The following is a 17,445-nucleotide window of genomic DNA, read 5'->3' on the forward strand; positions in this document are numbered from 1 at the left end:
GGTTGCCATCAGAGAGGGGACCATACACAAAAAAACCCAGAGTATTAAATAGTGTTATAAAAGAATTAGGCCTTGTTGATCCATGGAGACATAATAATCCTAAAGGAAGAGACTTTACCTTCTATTCTAACCCACATGGTAGTTATTCGAGAATAGTTTTTGTGTGTGTCAAAACAAGAGATACAGAAGTCAGAGACTGCAGTATGGAGTCCATAACTATAAGTGACCACGCCCCCGTCATACTATCCCTTGAGTTGGGCAGGGAATCCTTCTTTAAGTACTGGAGACTCAATGTGTCAATCTTATCAGATGAAAAGGTTGTCAAAGAACTAAAGCAAAATTTAAAGGAATACTTTCAAATAAATAACAATGGCGAGGTCTCACCATCGATTCTATGGGAGGGAGGAAAAGCAGTCATAAGAGGGAAAATAATAGAAATAACTTCCAGGTTGAAAAAAACTCAATTGGAACAGCAAGGAAAGCTAGAAAGCAAAATCAGATAGTTGGAGCTAGAACATAAAAGAACATCTAACAACTCTATTCTCCTCGAATTAAAAAAAGTGAGACATGAGTTAGATGAACTTTTAACATATGAAGCAGAAGGAGCGCTTTGTTTTATAAATCAAAGATATTATGAGATGGGCAACAGAGCAAGCCGGTTACTGGCATTCCAACTGCAAAAAGCTCAAACAAATAGAATAATCACAAAAATAAGACATCCCAGTTCAAATTTAATCATGGCCAAGCCAAAAGAGATAGCGGAGGCCTTTGCGGAATATTATAAAAATTTATACAGTGACTCAGAGTCTAATCTCACTCTCACTGAGACCAAAACACAAGAATTCTTCAAAAAACTATGTTTAACAGCATTAAAGGCAGAAGAAGCATCTGAAATGATAAAACCAATTTCATCACAAGAAATAGCCAACACTATAAAAACCCTTAAAAGTAACAAATCCCCAGGTACAGATGGCTTCTCAGGAGAATTTTATAAATGTTTTGCAGAAGAGATAACACCAGTACTATGTAAAGTTTTTAACTATGCTCTGTCAACAGGAAACAGCCCAGATACTTGGTCAGAAGCCATAAGACCTGTCAGCTTGCTTTGTAATGATTTAAAACTACTAACAAGCATACTAGCACAGAGAATGCAACAACATATAACTAAATTAATCAAGCCAGATCAAACAGGGTTTATCCTGGGGAGACTAACAATATCAGGAGAACATTAAATCTTATATCATGTGCTAAAAACAACCTCCAACCTACCATGCTGCTTAGCCTAGATACACAAAAGGTGTTTGACTGTGTGAAATGGAACTTCTTATATCAAACATTGGAGGTTTTTGGGTTTCATTCAACATTTATAGACTGGGTAAAAATTATTTATAAAAATCCCAAATCATGGATAAGAGTCAATGGCTGTTGTTCAGACTTTTTCTACCTCGGGCAAGGAGACTGCCTGAGTCTGCTTCTGTTTGCAGCAAGTATTGAACCACTAGCAGAGTCAATAAGACAAAATAAGAACATAAAAGGAATAAAAGATGAAGGGGGCACAGAATACAAAACATTGTTATTTGCGGATGATTTATTAACATATGTAACGGAGCCCTCCATGTCTATACCAGCTCTACTAGATAACTTGAAAGAATATGGTGAAATATCAGGGTATTTGACAAATGAAGCCAAATCAATAACTATGATGCTCTCAGGAGACTGTCCAGTAGAACTTAAAGAAAAGGTCCATTTTAAATGGACTGGAAAAGGGTTTAGATACTTGGGTATAGTTATCACTCCTAGTACAGCACAGCTATTTGAAGCTAACTATGGGAAACTGATAACTGTGATAAAGGATGATTTGGCTAGATGGGAGATTTTACCATTGACTCTGGTGGGAAGAGCAGAAGCAGTAAGAATGAATATACTACCAAGATTGTTGTTCCTGTTCCAGTCATTGCCTATTGTGATTTCTGGAGCTTTTCTAAAAAAATTAGATAAAATTATATCGAAATTCTAAATTCTAATGGCAAAATAAAAAAGCAAGAATTAAATACAAGACGCTTCTCAGCAAAAAGAAAAGGGAGGGGTGAATTTACCTAATTTAAGAAATTATTATTGGGCAGCACAACTCAGAGCCTTAATTATGTGGATCACTAAAGAGAAAGATTCAGTGTGGGTGGAGATGGAGCAAAACACATGTCAAAATACACCTTTAGAATCACTCCCATTTCTAAACGAAAAGGCTCGGAAGAGGCCCGGGATGGGTAACGAATGGATTAAGGGAACAATGAAAATCTGGTCAGCAGTGCGAAAGAAGCTGAAACTGTCAAATTCTGTAGGCAGGGCTACTAGAATAGCAAAGAACCCAGACTTTGTACCATCTACCATAGACTCAGGATTTAACAGATGGGCTGACAAGGGCCTAATATATATCGATCAAATGTTTCAGGGACAAACAATGAAATCATTCACACAACTTCAAAAAGAATTTAACTTACCAGCTCATGACTTTTACAAATTCTTACAGTTAAGAGATTACCTACAGAAACATCAGGAATGGGATCATCTGTAAGGCACCATCCAAATTAGAGGAAGTGATATGGTTGTTCTCAGAGGACAAGTCAAAAAAAGGGATTATATCAAAAATCTATAAAGCACTACAACACGAATGCAATGATAACAACTTGGATATCAAAGAAAAATGGGAACTGGAAGCGAATATCATAATATCAGAAGAAGAGTGGGAGGAAACATTTAAAGAGGGACATAAACTAACTTGAATTTGATTGGAAAGTTAAAATGCGCTACTTTTACACTCCGTTCATCACATCGAAATACAGCAATACAACTGACTTATGGTGGAGGGAGTGTGGCGCAGTGGGTGACTCCACTCATATATTCTGGGATTGGCCAAAAATACAGGATTTTTGGAAGAATGTTCAAAAGGAAATTAAACAGATTATGGGCATTAACTTCCCTCTGGAACCAGCATTTCACATTTTGGGTATAATTCCTGATAGTATGATAGATAAGCGCTCTAAATATTTACTGAGAATCCTGCTGCTAATAGCAAAAAAGACAATAACAGCTTCATGGTTGAAACCACAGCCTCCAAACATAATGCAATGGAGAGACAGGGTAAAAAAATGTGTTTATCATGGAAAAAAATCACAGCAAGACTACAGTTGAAAATGGATATGTTTGATAAAAGATGCTCATTATTAGTACAGGCAATGCCGGGACTCTTGTCACCTCTAATTTTTATTTTTATTTTAAATTTTTTTTATTTTTTATTTTTTTTATTTTATTTTTTTATTTTTTATTACAGGAGGGAATGTTCTTTCTTTTTCTTTTTTTGTATTGTCTTTGCTCTCACCTGTAAATGACTCATACTTTGTATTGTTGTTTTTCTCACTTGTAAAGTACTCATATTAACGCAGAATGCTTGTTAGGGCATTTGGAATGAAGAAGAGGATTGGACTAGCAGAAATAGGACATAAAGGTACAAAAACAGTGACTGAAATTTACAAAGAGTCAGTGGAAAAAAAAAAAGGAGAAAGGACTTTTAAAGAACTTCAAGCAAATATAACTGCATATAATATACATCCCCTCTGTGTTTGTTGAGTTTGTGTTTGTATGTATGTATGTATATGTTAAATAAAAAATCTGTTAAAAAAAAGTACATTCTTACATAGTACAATACTCTAATCACTTTACAATAATTATATGTTGATTTATTTATTTTAATTTACTTCGTTAAAGTATTACAAAGTAATTACTGTATGATATACACAGTAATTTAAAAATGTTTTAAATTACTGCATATATCATTAGTTATTATATTATAATAAATTGTATTTTCAAATTTGTGCATCATTATTAAATGATATTACTATATTACTATAAATCTTTTCTTTAAAAAATAAATTAAATTAATATTTTCAATAGTATATAATTTTAAATATAAATAACAAATTATACCTATTAATCTACCTGTGTTAGTCCAGGCAACTGTTAGTCAGGTAAAGATGAATGTATTTATCTGTTTTATATTTGTGTAAATGACACAGATTTAATGTCACTGTTTGACTCTCAGTCCTGATCCTGGACCTGTTACCTAAACTATTTCACAGGCACCAGGGGGCGACACTGAGACCTCCTGCCGCAGATCCAAGATGTTTGTCTTTCATCAGAGGTAAACGAGGAAACACAAAGATAAAGAGATAAAAAGGGGAGGAGAAGAGGAGAAGGAAATGAGGAGCTTACAAAGGAAAAAGAACACAGAGAAGGAAAGAGGACACAGGGGAGGGGAAAGGGAATAGCTACGGAAGGAGAGTAGGAGATACAGAAGGAGAGGTGGGAGACGCCAGTCCTGGCTGTGACCTTTGACCCTGGTTGTAGGAGGGCTCCTGTTCTCCTGGTTCTGATGTGTTGTTTTGCTGTTGTTGAAACTGAATCGGGCTCTCAGAGAAATTATTAACTACGAAGAGGTCTCACTCTGTCTCTGCTGCTGTGAACCAAGACACTGAGATTTTCTTCATGTCTCAAACATGAACGGATGCATGGAGCAAAATACAAAACGTTTAATTAATTGTTCATATAAAGTAGGTGGTGGTGAAAATACACGAGTAGAACTAAAATCTGCACGTTTGTTAATCAAATTTCCATTTCATCACATTCAAAGAGTTAAACTGTATAAACCGAAGATTTTAATCAAATCTCCTGAAAAGAAATTCAGCGTTGAAACAACGAGGTCAAAAAAGGAGAAAAAATAAGTAATAAATAAAATAAAAAAGTGAATAAAATAAAAGAAGATCAAATTTTAAGTATTGATTATAGTAGTTGGAAAACATACACAAGGCATAATTAGAGCTGCGACATTTGTTTGATTAATCAACCAACAGAAAATTAACTATTTTCATTATTTTCTTAAATTTTAAAGTAAGGTCAAATTATTATTATTTAACAAGAGGTAAAATAAGATGAGTTTGGGGAAAAGGCAGAGTCATCTTTATAACCAGTGTAACCGCATCTTCTTGTATATAGACGATCTTTTGCAGACTGCGTTACGTCATGACGCAGCAGCTCCAAGTTGTACGTCAGTGTGCTCGGTTCGGTCTCAGGAACCGACAGGTTCGGGAGCAGCGGAGCTCCGTTGAACCCGTGATTTAACATTTTAAAACAAATGTTATCTTCAGTTAACCGGACGAAGCGGAAGCGGCGGAGCTCAACGTTAGCGGGACAAACCGGGAACAGAGGGATTTAGGTGTTTTCGTCGCTGTCAGCCACCGACGGAGACGGAGAGAGTCCCCCCTCAGGTTAGTCTGACCCTCGGCCTCAGTCCGCTGGGTTCTGGGGCAACAACCGCCCGTTTGTGCCTGAACACGAACCCACAGAGACGCGGGGAAGTTCCTTCAAAAAGACCTTTAGTTTGTTCAAATGTCCACGGTCCGTTGCTTCCTCTTGGCTGTGTCGTTAGCCGCTGGGCTAGTCAGTTAGCCAGGTGTATCATGGTTTCGAACGGCCGCGGCTAGTAGCATGCTAGTTAGCGCCGAGGCTAGCAAAGTTTGAGGACTTGTGTCGGAAGTCAGCTCCGGTTACGGGCTGGGTGTCTGGGTGGTGTCGGGGTGATGGACGGTCTGTTTACCGTCTGCTCGGGTTCATGGAACCGGTTCTAGCGTCGGTCAGAGCCGGACTGGAGCGAACAGACATCAGCTGCGGACAGTGGCGGTGGTGCAGAGGCCTCAGGGTCTGTCTGTGAGCCGGACTAAAGTTCACCACAGCTGTTTGGGGCTTCAGGCCACCGAGCGGCTCCAGACTGGATCCCGTCTACTTGCTGCTGTGGGTCAGTTCAGCTGGTGAACACGGGTCACTGCTGGTTACTGACACAGCTCGAAACGAACCCGGAACCCGCCGGGTGCTGTCAGTCAGCGGCATGACTGCGGACATGTCGGTGCTCGGTGGGAGTATGAGGCCGACGGAGGGTTCATGAACTCCAACAGCAGAGATGAGAGGGCCCGCAGCTGTTTCCCTCAGTGATTATTTCTCATTGATCGATTAATCATTGGCTCCAGAAAACATTAGCAGCTGCACGAGTCCGAGGCGACGTCTCCAGATGTTTGTTAGAAGAGTTTCAGTTTATTATGAGACAAAGAAAAGAAGCAATTTACACAGAGAGATGTTTTTGTTGTTGACATTGCTTAAAAAAAAACGACGTAGTAATAATTAATTATTGTTAATGTTGAAGCAAAATCCTTTTTGTAATTTTTTTTCAAACAGAGGAAATCTTTGTTGTTGGATCCTGATGTGAAGGTTTGATGCTTTTATTTGTCACTTGATAAGAAACTGAATCTTTTCAGAAAAAATAAGACTTTTGAAGAAATCACCTTAAACTCTGAGAAACTCAGACGAACATTTTTACTGTCCTGACATTTCATGGACTAAATGACCATTGAGGCAAAAACAAAGCAAATCTGTCAGTGCAGAAGATTTCATACCAGTGGAAACAGAGACAGTGTTGGTTCTAGTCTCAGATCCTCTTTTTGTTCCTAACTCGAGCAGCAAAGAAACGAAAGGAAGCTCCACCATATTTAATGTTTATGTTCCTCTCTGTGTAAAAATCCTCTGATGTGATTCATTTTTAGTTTAAGACGTTTTCACACATCAAAGGTGAAAAAGATGTGAGAGGAGGAAACATCAGAGAGACTCAGCCTCATGTTGGAGCCTCAGTCAGACCCAGACTCAGATGAGGAGTCTGAGACCAGAATCAGAGACTAGCAGACGGATCAGAACCGTTAGCGTAGTTAGCATCTTTTATTTGTTTTTGTTGTTTGTTAGCTTGTAACTGGCAGTGGCTGACACAGTGTTAGTGGTTGTTCTAATGCTAACTCTGGCTCTCTGTACTCACAAGGTTTCAGGTGTATTTAGCTCCGCCCCCCGTCCCCACAAGTTGACAGGATTGGTTCCGTAGGCTCTATGACATATGAAACCTGACTGTCTGAATCAGGGACAGGAACCAAACTTCAGAATAAAAGCTCCACTATCTCTTTTCTCTCCCGAATAAACTGTCAGGATGTTTGGTGAGAAAAACCTCCACAGCACAGTTTGTCATCGTCTCTGTCTCCGTCTCCTCACCGCTCATGTCTCTGTCCATTCAACAGAAATTTACCTGTAGATGTCTGCAGGTAAACGATCACTGTGGCTAACGTTAGCAGTGCTAGCACAAGCAGCCTTCTTAGCTTACAGGTTAACAGCCCCATACCTGAGCTGAACGTGGTCACTCATCGCCTCCCTCCTGTGGTTATATTCCAGGTTATTGTGACACAGCTACATAAACCTTATTTTCTTCTGGTTTCACTTCACACCTCACTGGTTTCTAATTGCACACATCACCTACAGAGAGAGAACCTACCTGTCCTGTAGAATCATAACAGACAGAGAGGAGCAGTGAATCCTCAGCTCAGAGGCTGAACTGACTCAGAATAAATTACACCTCCATCATGACTGCAGGTCAGGTATGTTCAGGTAAGTGACTGACTGCCGGTTGGTCCACACACAAACACATCATGGTGATTGGACGTCTTATTGATCTCAGGTGATCAGCAGCTGTTCCTGTAAATACGCTCTGCAGCTGCACTTTGAACTTTGTCCAGTGATGAGCCAATCAGCTCCTAGCCTGTCCACAGTGTTTACTACCACTTCATACAACAGCGAATCAGAGCTGGCTGTGTGAGAGCGGTCGAAGGCTCAGGTATGAGACGAGCAGACGTCCAATCAGCTCGCTGCTGAACAGCATCAAGCTCCATGGAAACGGATGCTGGAAACAGTAAAGCAGCACAGCAGCTTCAGGAGTCGGGTTCACCTCAGAGCTCAGAGCTTTGTGGAGCTGAGGGACGACGAGGAGAACCATGAAGCGTCAGCTGCTCTGACCTCTGACCTCTGACCTCAGTCTGATGTTTAACACACAGCAGTCTGATATACAAGCACTATTGATCGTGGCAGCAGAGATTGAATATGATTCTTCGATTAATTGATTAATTGATTGAATTTTGGTGTTTTTGAGATGTCAGAAAAATGTCCATCACAGCTGAACATAAATAAACAATAAAGTTTATACTGATATGACAGAGAGAGGAAGACTGAAACTGATACATCATCAAAGTGGTTCCCCATTATTTTCCTGTTGATTGACTGATTGATTAATTGACTAATTGCTTCAGCTCTACTACACATCTCTGCAAAGGGTTAGGGTGAGAGAGGAAGAAGAGGTGTAACCACCTGACAGTAAGTTAGATTATCACCTGTTGGTTCAGTGAGGCTCCACCTGGGCTGACCTCCAGAGTAAAGGTCTGATTTAAAGGTTCCTTTTCTCTGCACTAGGATCTCAGATATGATCTGATTCACCTGTCGTTCACAGTCCAGAATCAGTCACAGTGCAGAATCCAGTCTTGATGATTCAGTTTCATCAGATAAAACCTGACGCTGCTCAGAGCTTATCCGGGGAGGGAGGGAACCTCTACGCTTGGAGCAGAGCAGGTGACGTTCAAGTCACCACACCAGCTCACCTGTTGAGGCCTGTGTGAGGAGGTGTGATGTGTGTGTTTCCTCACCGAGTCCTGAGCTTCTCCCTGGAGCTGGTTCCAGGTTCACATCATCAGGACCGAGCTGGAGGAGGCAGGAACACGTTTTACCTGCTGGTTCACACACACTCTGATACTGGTTTTAACTGCAGTCAGTGCAGCTGGTCTCAGTCTGTGTGTGGACCTGAGCTTCTGAAGCAGCTTTTATCACAATACATCCAAAAACAATTCACTCTGAGCAGCTCTGTGTGTGTGTGTGTGTGTGTGTGTGTGTGTGTGTGTGTGTGTGTGTGTGTGTGTGTGTGTGTGTTAGGTTAAACAGAGAAAACCAGTCTAGTTGGTCTGTGAAGCTCTGTGTGTTTTTCTCTCTTGGAAACATGACGCGTAACACACACACACACACACACACACACACAGAGCATGTTGGTGTTTTCCCAGCATGCCTTGTGGTTGAGTGGAGGGTGTGGTTGTCTGAACAGGCTGAAACAAGCTTCAGACTGTTTTGTTTCTCTAAAACCCAGAGGAACTGAGGCTTCACTCTGACCAATCACAGGCCTGTAAACAGTCACATGACCCAGACTCAGGTCGGCTCCTCCAGTTCAGTGTCTCTAACACTGTGAGACAGATGAAAGATAGACATTAATAATCAGACACTCCTGCTCCTCCTCCTGTGAGCTGTTGTTGACTCTGGAGCCGCTGAGCTGCTCCTCACTGTCCGCTTCCTGTCGCTCTTCTTCGCTGGTGTCTGTGAGAGGCCACAGGGACGAAACATGACTGAAAGACTGAGGGATCTGAGTATCGGGATCACAACCAGTCAGCGCCATAAATCTTGGACCCCCAGACCACGTCGCTGACATGTGTCCAGAACCGGGTCTTTCAGGCCCGGCTGTAAATCAGTGATCTGGACTGAGTCACATCTCTGTCAGGGCCTTAGTGAACCTGTGTGGTGAAGCCCTCCGATTGGTCTGGGTTTAACCAATGATCACGGTGCAGTGATGACGAGTCACCTCACAACAACAAGGTCCTGGGTTTCCCTCTATCAGCCCTGTGATTGACAGGTGACCTGTCCAGGTGTACCTGCCCCTCAACCAGTGTGAGGGTGAGACAGGGTACACACGCACACGCACACACGCACACACACACACACACACACACACACTCTCTTACTATCAGCGCTGCAGATGAATGGGAGGTGACAGGTTCAGATCATGACACCTGGTGAATCACATGATCTGATGGTGAGAAAACGTCTCACACACACTGTGATTTAACACACAAACGGCTTCAGGTGACACCGATGAATCTTCAACAGCTCTGTTCATTGTGTGTGTGTGTGTGTGTGTTTTTGTGCAGGTTGTGCGTCCTGACTGCTGAGGGGTCAGAGGACTGACAGGGTCTGGTTTTGTTTCCTGTCGGGGGAGGAGTCACAGTGAACGTCTGAGCGATGTGAAACTGAAGGATCAGAGGAGCTGTCACTCTAACCTGGACCACGCCCCCCACACCACCGACCAATCAGCACGCAGCCTGGAGGTAAACTGTGATGTAACCACTGAGTTGTGGTTCAAACTGATGAACTGTGGAGAGAAGTCAACTACGATTCCCAAGGTGCATTTCACTGACAAACAGCCAATCACAGAGCTTCATGTTCTTGTTACTGAAGTTTGTAGAAACCTGAGTTTCAGCAACGTTCTCTGACTGACCTCTTCACACAGCAGCAGCTGAGGCTCATGGGTATTGTAGTCTTTACAGAAAAGATGTATTAATCAGAAACAAAGAGACAGAACATGAACCTGTAAGATGGTTCTATTGTCTCTGTTTCTATGTTCAGAACCACTCAGGAGATCCATGAGAGAAAACCTGTGGAAACACTTTGATTTACACGTTCTGTGTTTTCCACTTCATTTCCTGGAAACTGTCTCATAATTTACTGTTCCTGCCTCACTACCTCTGATCTGTCCCATCACAGCCTCATGCAAACTGCCTTTAAAACCTCAAGTGCATGTGTCTAGTTTGTAGGATGACATCACTGATGATGTAACAGCGAAGAAATGAGTGTTTGTTTAAAACGTGAGTCACTGCAGTTACACAATCCTCCACTGAAGATGTTTCAAAAGCCTTTTACTACATCAAGCTGAAGATCACTGGGAAATCTGCTGTTTTCTTCTCTAATGAAATGAAATAGTGAACAGAACATTTTGAGCTGATGTGTGGGTTAGAGTTCGAGTGAAGTCTGAACGACGGCGGAGCTGCAGGTGCGTTGTCGTCACTGCGACTGGGAGCAATTAGAATTACACAACCTAACAAGAGAGGTCAGAGGTCACACCACAGAGCTGTGGAGAGGTGAGTCAGTCCCAGTGAATTAAAGACCCTGAACATGAACCAGCTCCATCAGTCAGTTGGTCGGTTTATTTTTCTTCCTCTGTTTCAAACCAGACAGCAGCGAGATCCACCTGCTGAGGTTTAGAGGTTTGGATCCACCCCTCAGACCTGCAGCGAACCAGAACACCTTTCTCACATGTACGTGTCACTGAGACGTGGTTCAGTTTCACTGTGAACAGAAGCAGAAGGAGCAGCTGTCAGCTCCTTCACGTTTCTGCTGATGGAGAACAAAGTTAAAACAGCAAGAGCTTCTTTATCCTCACAGCTGAAACAGTAGACCTTTAATTAACTGATCAATCAGCAGGAAATGGGGCAGTGTTTAGCTCAGTGGGTAGAGCACCTGCCCCATGTGTTGAGGCTATAGTCCTCACTGCAGGCGGCCCCAGCTTGAATCCCGCGCCGGGTGGCCCTCTCCTGCGTGTCATTCCCCCTCTCTCTGCCTCCCCATTTCCTGTCTCTCTCAACTGCCCTATCCAATAAAGGTATGAAAAAGCCAAAAAAAAAAAAAAATCAGCAGGAAATAAACAAACCAACCAATCAGAGCACGTCTACAAACCAACCAATCAGAGCACGTCTGCCTGAGGCAGCTGACGAGCTCCTGAGAATCAGTCGGTGTGACAGAGAAATAAAAGCTGCTCAATGTTTAACTGTGTTCCAGTAAAACCAGTGAGTGTCCTCTAGCAGCAGGATCCTCCCCCAGTGTGTCTGTCCAACCAGTGCTTATAAGGCATTCGTGTGTGTGTGTGTGTGTGTGTGTGTGTGTGTGGGTGTGTGTGTGTGGGTGGGTGGGTGTGTGTGTGTGGGAATCTGTCCTTGAAAGGTCTGAGCTGATGTAAATTGTGTTGTTGAGGATGAACTGCAGCAGGTTTGGATCAGTTTCTGTCTCTGTGTTTGTGAACTTCTCCACAGACGAACCTGGACGTTCAGTATCTGCTCATTTTATTCTGATTCACCTGCTTCACCTGAGGCAGCAGGTGACAGACGAGGACGACGTCGCTCATAAACATTTTCTCCTGGAGCTCAGTGGTTTTTGAACAGGGTTGAAGTAATTCTGTCTCTCTCTCTCTCTCTCTCTCTCTGCCTCTCTCTCTCTCTGCCTCTCTCTCTCACTCTCTCTGCCTCTCTCTCTCTCTCTCTGCCTCTCTCTCTCTGCCTCTCTCTCTCTCTCTGTCTCTCTCTCTCTCTCTCTCTGCCTCTCTCTCTCTCTCTCTGCCTCTCTCTCTCTGCCTCACTGCCTCACTCTCTCTCTGTCTCTCTCCCTCTCTGTCTCTCTCTCTCTCCCCTCTCTGTCTCTGTCTCTCTCTCCTTCTCTCTCTCTCCCTCTGTCTGTCTCTATGTCTCTCTCTCTCTCTCTGCCTCTCTCTCTGCCTCTCTCTCTCTGCCTCTCTCTCTGCCTCACTGCCTCACTCTCTCTCTGTCTCTCTCCCTCTCTCTGTCTCTCTCTCTCTCCCCTCTCTGTCTCTGTCTCTCTCTCTCTCTCTCCTTCTCTCTCTCTCCCTCTGTCTGTCTCTATGTCTCTCTCTCTCTCTCTCTCTCTCTCTCTCTCTCTCTCTCTCTCTCTCTCTCTCTCAGGACCATCATGCATCTGAAGTCATGTCCGAAGCTTGTGCGCTCTGAGTTGTGTTTGGATGCGGCCGGTGTTCAGACGTCGTCCCAGCGGAGTGGTCTGTTTGTGAGCCAGCAGGGGTCGCTGTTGAAGACCTGCAGTGGTAACCATGGCAACATCAGCAGCAGCTGCCTCCCGTTCAGCGTCATCTCCACCAACATGCTTCACTGCAGCAACACAACAAACAACAACGTCAGCAGCAACGTGGCATCGTTGCGGCCGAAGGCGGCATCTAGCATCACCCTGCAGCTCCTTCCCCCGCCGCCAGGCTGTGAGAACGACACGATCAGATTGTACCAGACCACCACCGAGGATGTGGACGCCCCGCTGGACATCTGGACCGTCATCAAACCCGGACACGTCCGTGAGAAGATTGCCATCTTTGCTTCAGAGGGAGGACGGACAGATGGAGCCAGAGGCAGTGAACACACCTCAACCGGCAGCTCGGGCCGGGACAGGGCGCCGCCACTGTGTACGAACCACGGCACCATGTCGGGACTAACGAGGGCCGTGAAGGCAAAAGGGAGCTGGGAGGAGAACTGCTGTGCCAAACGCCGCCGCAGGTCTGGAAGCAACCAGAACCAAAACCTCAACTCAACTCAGAGGTTGGGGGGGGGGTGGTGTGGAGGCGTGGCAGAGGAGGAGGAGCAGAAGGTATCGGTGGTGGAGATGGTGGCGTTCCTGGAGCAGAGGGCGAACGAGCAGCAGCTAGACTGCAAACCCATCCTCTCTCTCCAGAGGAGCTCCACCACCATCACTCTGTCCAGACCTCCACCCCCTGACGTCAGGGAGGGGTCAGAGCACAGGGAGGGGTCAGAGGACAGGGAGGTGTCAGAGGACAGGGGGGAAGAGCCGGAGAGCATCAGAGTGTCGGACATGGTGGCAAAGCTGGAGTCGGAGTGTCTGAGGAGGAGGACGGAGGGAGATCTGTCGAGGAGCAACAGCCTGAGGAGGACGGTGGGACGAGTCCTGCTCACTGCCGGGGACCAGAGCTCCACCCCCTCCCATCTGACATCATCACCTGTAACATCGTCATCACTGCTGGGAGCTCAGAGTCTGAGCAGGGAGCCAATCAGCTGCTCAGAGAAAGTCAGGAAGCAGACACCTGCCTCAGCTCGGACCACCCCCCCTTCATGTGACACGGCTACGGCCCCCTCCCCCCTCGCAGGTGAGACTCAGGTGGTCAGGGTGGGGGGAGGTCTGGAGACACAGAGCCCTGTCACTGAGAATCAGACTGTAGTCCCGCCCCCTCAGCCAGAGGAGGCGGAGCCTGTTCCTGGCTTGTTGTTTTTGTCTCCGTCTCCTGCTGCTTCAGACGGTACAGACTCCACCCCTCCCCCCAAAGACTCAGAGCCCCGCCCCCCTCACCCCAGAACGACTTTTGACCTGGAGCCTGCCTCCTTGCAGCCGAGCCCCTCTGCTGTTAGCCCCTCCCCTGACTCTGGCAGCCAATCAGAGAAAAGGAGGTGGAGAAAGGTTGGCGGGGGTCAGGAGAAGGAGGTTGTGGGTACAAGCCCCTGCTCTGCTGCAGTGCTTCTGGGCCGGCGAGCGTCAGTGTCGCAGGACTTCCTGGAGATGCGTCAGCGGCTGCAGCAGCTGCTGGAGCCGCAGCCGTACCTGGCTGTACTGCCGCATCACCTGCTGGTGAAGATCCTCCTGCTGCTGCCCACGCAGAGCCTCGCCGCGCTCAAGTGCACCTGCCACTATTTCAAGTTTGTCATTGAGAACTATGGCGTGCGGCCCGCCGACTCACTCTGGGTGTCCGACCCCCGTTACCGTGACGACCCCTGCAAGCAGTGCAAGAAACGGTACGGCCGTGGCGACGTGTCGCTGTGCCGCTGGCACCACAAGCCGTACTGCCAGGCGCTGCCCTACGGCCCCGGGTACTGGATGTGTTGCCATGGCGCCCACAGAGACGCGCCTGGATGCAACGTGGGTCTCCATGACAACCGCTGGGTACCAGCGTTCCACAGCATCAATGTGCCGATCTACAGGAGGAGCCACCATGACGACTGAGAGTGTGTGTGTGTGTGTGTGTGTGTGTGTGTGTGTGTCTGTCTGTCTGTCTGTCTGTCTGTCTGTCTGTCTGTCAGATTTTCCTTCAAAACACTGAACGGCTGAAACTAACAAACGTTTTCAAAATCAATTGATTCGTCAGTTTTTGATCATGAGTGAAGTTTTGTCTGTAAAATGTCAGGAAACGTTTTTATTTGATCAAAGTTCAGGAGACGTTCAGGTCCAGGTCCAGGTCCAGGTTCAGGTACAGGGGAGGAGCTGGAACCAGAAGCTGTTTTTAAGGCTGAAAATCTTGGCTTAAAAAAAACTGAAAGGATGAAGTGCAGATAAAATGTCTGATGTTTGTTCAGGTGGTGTCTGGAGCTGAAGCTGGATATTTATTGACGAGTTCCTGCAGAATGTGACGAGTTGTATTTAAAAACCTGAATCACATTGATCACCTGATTACCGTCTTCCTGCTTCGATTTTGGTTTCTTCACAAACTGCAGCCGTCAGTCATCAGTCATTCGACTCCTCACAGCAGCAGCTCGTTAACGGATCAGTGCCTCGTTAGTGATGAACCCGTTGGAGGGAAGGGGGTCTCGGCCAGGACTCTTCTTCTTCTCTGACTGTCAGGTGCTGCAGCTGCTTCACCACCAACAGAGATAAAAATTTCTCTTCAGGAAACTAAAGTTATTTTCAGATTAAAACTGGTCTCTGGTCTCATGTAAACTGAACACGGTGACGTTCAGAGCTCGTCATCGACTGTTCACAGCTTCATTCAGTGTCTGTGTCGTTCATATGGTCACATGACTCATGGTCCGTCACCAGCTGACAGCTCACAGGGTCTGATGTCCACGAGTCCGTCAGGTGATTAAAAACCAGCCTGTGGTTCACCTGCACAGCGTCTGTCTCCACTTCTGCAGCTTTCAACCAGAGGATGATTAATCAATTATCAGCTTCCTCTCTGTCAACTCATCAGCTCATTGACTAATGGTTGCAGCTCTTTCAACCAAGTCACATGGTCTTCATCAGCTCAGTTTAAACTGAGCACATGTCAAAGTTCAGACTTGATGTTTGTTTTGTTTACGACAGAGAAAACTGATGAAGCCTGTGAGACACAGCTGAAAGCTGCAGAATGTAGTAAGTGGATCTTGAGCTTGAGGACGGTGATTTCCATCTGTTCGTCCGGTTCATGTGTCGCTGTGTGAACGTCTCACTACAGAAAACATCTGTCTCTATCTTTAAACTGAAACTGTTCATCAGTTCTTATTGAGCTCTGTTGATCTGAATCAGTATCATGATGCTGAGGCAGAGAATCAGATCCACATCACACCTCCCTTCAGTGTCGATCGATCGATTGATCATGTTGTTTATGCAGCTGCTGCTTTCTCTGGTTTCAGTTAGTTTTCATGTTGAGGAGGAAACAAAGATGTTTGACGAGCAGTTTTCACTGTTTCCTGACGTTCGTGGACTAAACAGTTGATCGTGGATCAACGTGAACTCTGACAGGAATCAGCAGAGACTTTTCAGACCACCTGGTTGTCAGGTGAGCAGGGGGCGGAGCTTCAGAGGGAGTGGTGATGGACTTTACCTGCACCTTGTTTGTTTACATTTGTACAGAATCAGTCGGAGTTTATGAGCGCCGTGTGTTTGAACAAGAGACAATTTATTTTCCTGTTTCTCAGTCGTGGACATGAACTCGTGCCTCAGTCAGCAGCTCAGTGATAATCACCTTTAACGGGACGGATGTTTTAATTATTCTTGTTTTCAGGAGGGAAACGAGGGAACGTGGCCTTGAGTGTTCTCGGAGACGATGCAATATGAAACTGGACTATAGAGATTATAGAAAAAAGAATATGGGGGGGTTATGACCTTTGACCTTCAGAGATGCCTGTTGGCTTCTGTCTGCTGGCTGTTCTGCTTTTTGCTGTTAAAAGATTTTTTGCTTTAATAAAGTGCTTTCTCATGGGTTCTTGTTTGGGTTAAAAGGATTTGACTCACCTTTTATTTCACTGATTCAGTCAGAAAGTTTGTGTTTGTGCTGAAAAGTCCCGTCTCCTGCTCCAGACCAACACTGATCCTCCAGCAAAGTCAGATCATCAGCAGATCATCAGGGTCGAGCTCCTGTTTGTTTTCACTGTGAATATTGTGTGATGTTACACCTGGACGACAGGTGAGGAGGAGATGGAGTCAGGTTAAAGAGAGCCGCAGACCTGCTGACTCAACATCTTTATACTGTATGAATGAGTCTTTAGTTAAAAACAATGTCTGCACATTTATTAACAAAATCAATAACCAATACATTTGAAATGACTTTAGTAAAGAAAAGTAGCTGAGAACCAAGAGTACAACAGATAAAAAAACCCTAAGAGGATAAACAGGAAGAACAGAGACCAGGAACAGTTCATGGTGTTCTCAATAATAATAATAAAGAACAGTAATAGTTATTGTTATTAGTATTATAGTAATACTGAGTGTTGTAGTGGTAGATCTGGACCCTGCTGCTGCAGAGTGAGGACGGAGAGACAAACTACAGGAGGGAACAAATCCAAAGTTAACGACATGAAGTGAGATGGTGTAAAGAGAGACTCGGTCTCTGCTTCGGATCGCGTCCAAACCCGCTCCTTGGTGACGTCACCGACCGTCAGGTACGTCCGTCTTCACCGTCGATGGAGGCCGATGGAGTGAGGAAGACGCTTAAAACCTCACGGAAAAGAGATGTTGGAGCAGCAGAGAGAAGAATGATGAAATTAAATGATTATCAGACAAAGTGAAGCTCAGAAAACACGTCTGTACTGTTCGCTAGCACCAACAAAGAGCCAGGAGAGGACGAAGCTAACGTCGCAGAGGACAGTGACGCGGCAGCAGCTGCTAACGTTAGCT

General features: G+C 45.1%; 1 protein-coding gene across 5 annotated transcripts; it reads left to right on the forward strand.

Moving 5' to 3' along the window:
• Window positions 1–5,097: 5,097 nt before the first annotated feature.
• fbxo34 (F-box protein 34) lies at window positions 5,098–16,534 on the forward strand. 5 transcript variants are annotated; one of them, XM_071498612.1, is made up of 3 exons: window positions 5,098–5,318; window positions 9,933–10,184; window positions 12,531–16,534. In XM_071498612.1, exon 3 carries the CDS (start codon window positions 12,538–12,540, stop codon window positions 14,578–14,580), a length of 2,043 nt encoding a protein of 680 aa, XP_071354713.1. In that variant the 5' UTR covers window positions 5,098–5,318; window positions 9,933–10,184; window positions 12,531–12,537; the 3' UTR covers window positions 14,581–16,534. The 5 variants fall into 5 exon arrangements, with proteins under 5 accessions (XP_071354713.1, XP_071354712.1, XP_071354711.1 ...); XM_071498611.1 differs by having other exon boundaries at window positions 9,933–10,109; XM_071498610.1 differs by lacking the exons at window positions 5,098–5,318; window positions 9,933–10,184 and adding exons at window positions 10,207–10,919; window positions 11,013–11,096.
• The last annotated feature ends 911 nt before the right edge of the window (window positions 16,535–17,445 follow it).

The sequence above is a fragment of the Trachinotus anak genome, unplaced genomic scaffold (assembly GCF_046630095.1).
Source record: "Trachinotus anak isolate AG129_WGS33_773 ecotype Australia unplaced genomic scaffold, CSIRO_AGI_Tana_v1 ptg000015l, whole genome shotgun sequence".
Lineage (NCBI taxonomy): Eukaryota > Metazoa > Chordata > Actinopteri > Carangiformes > Carangidae > Trachinotus > Trachinotus anak.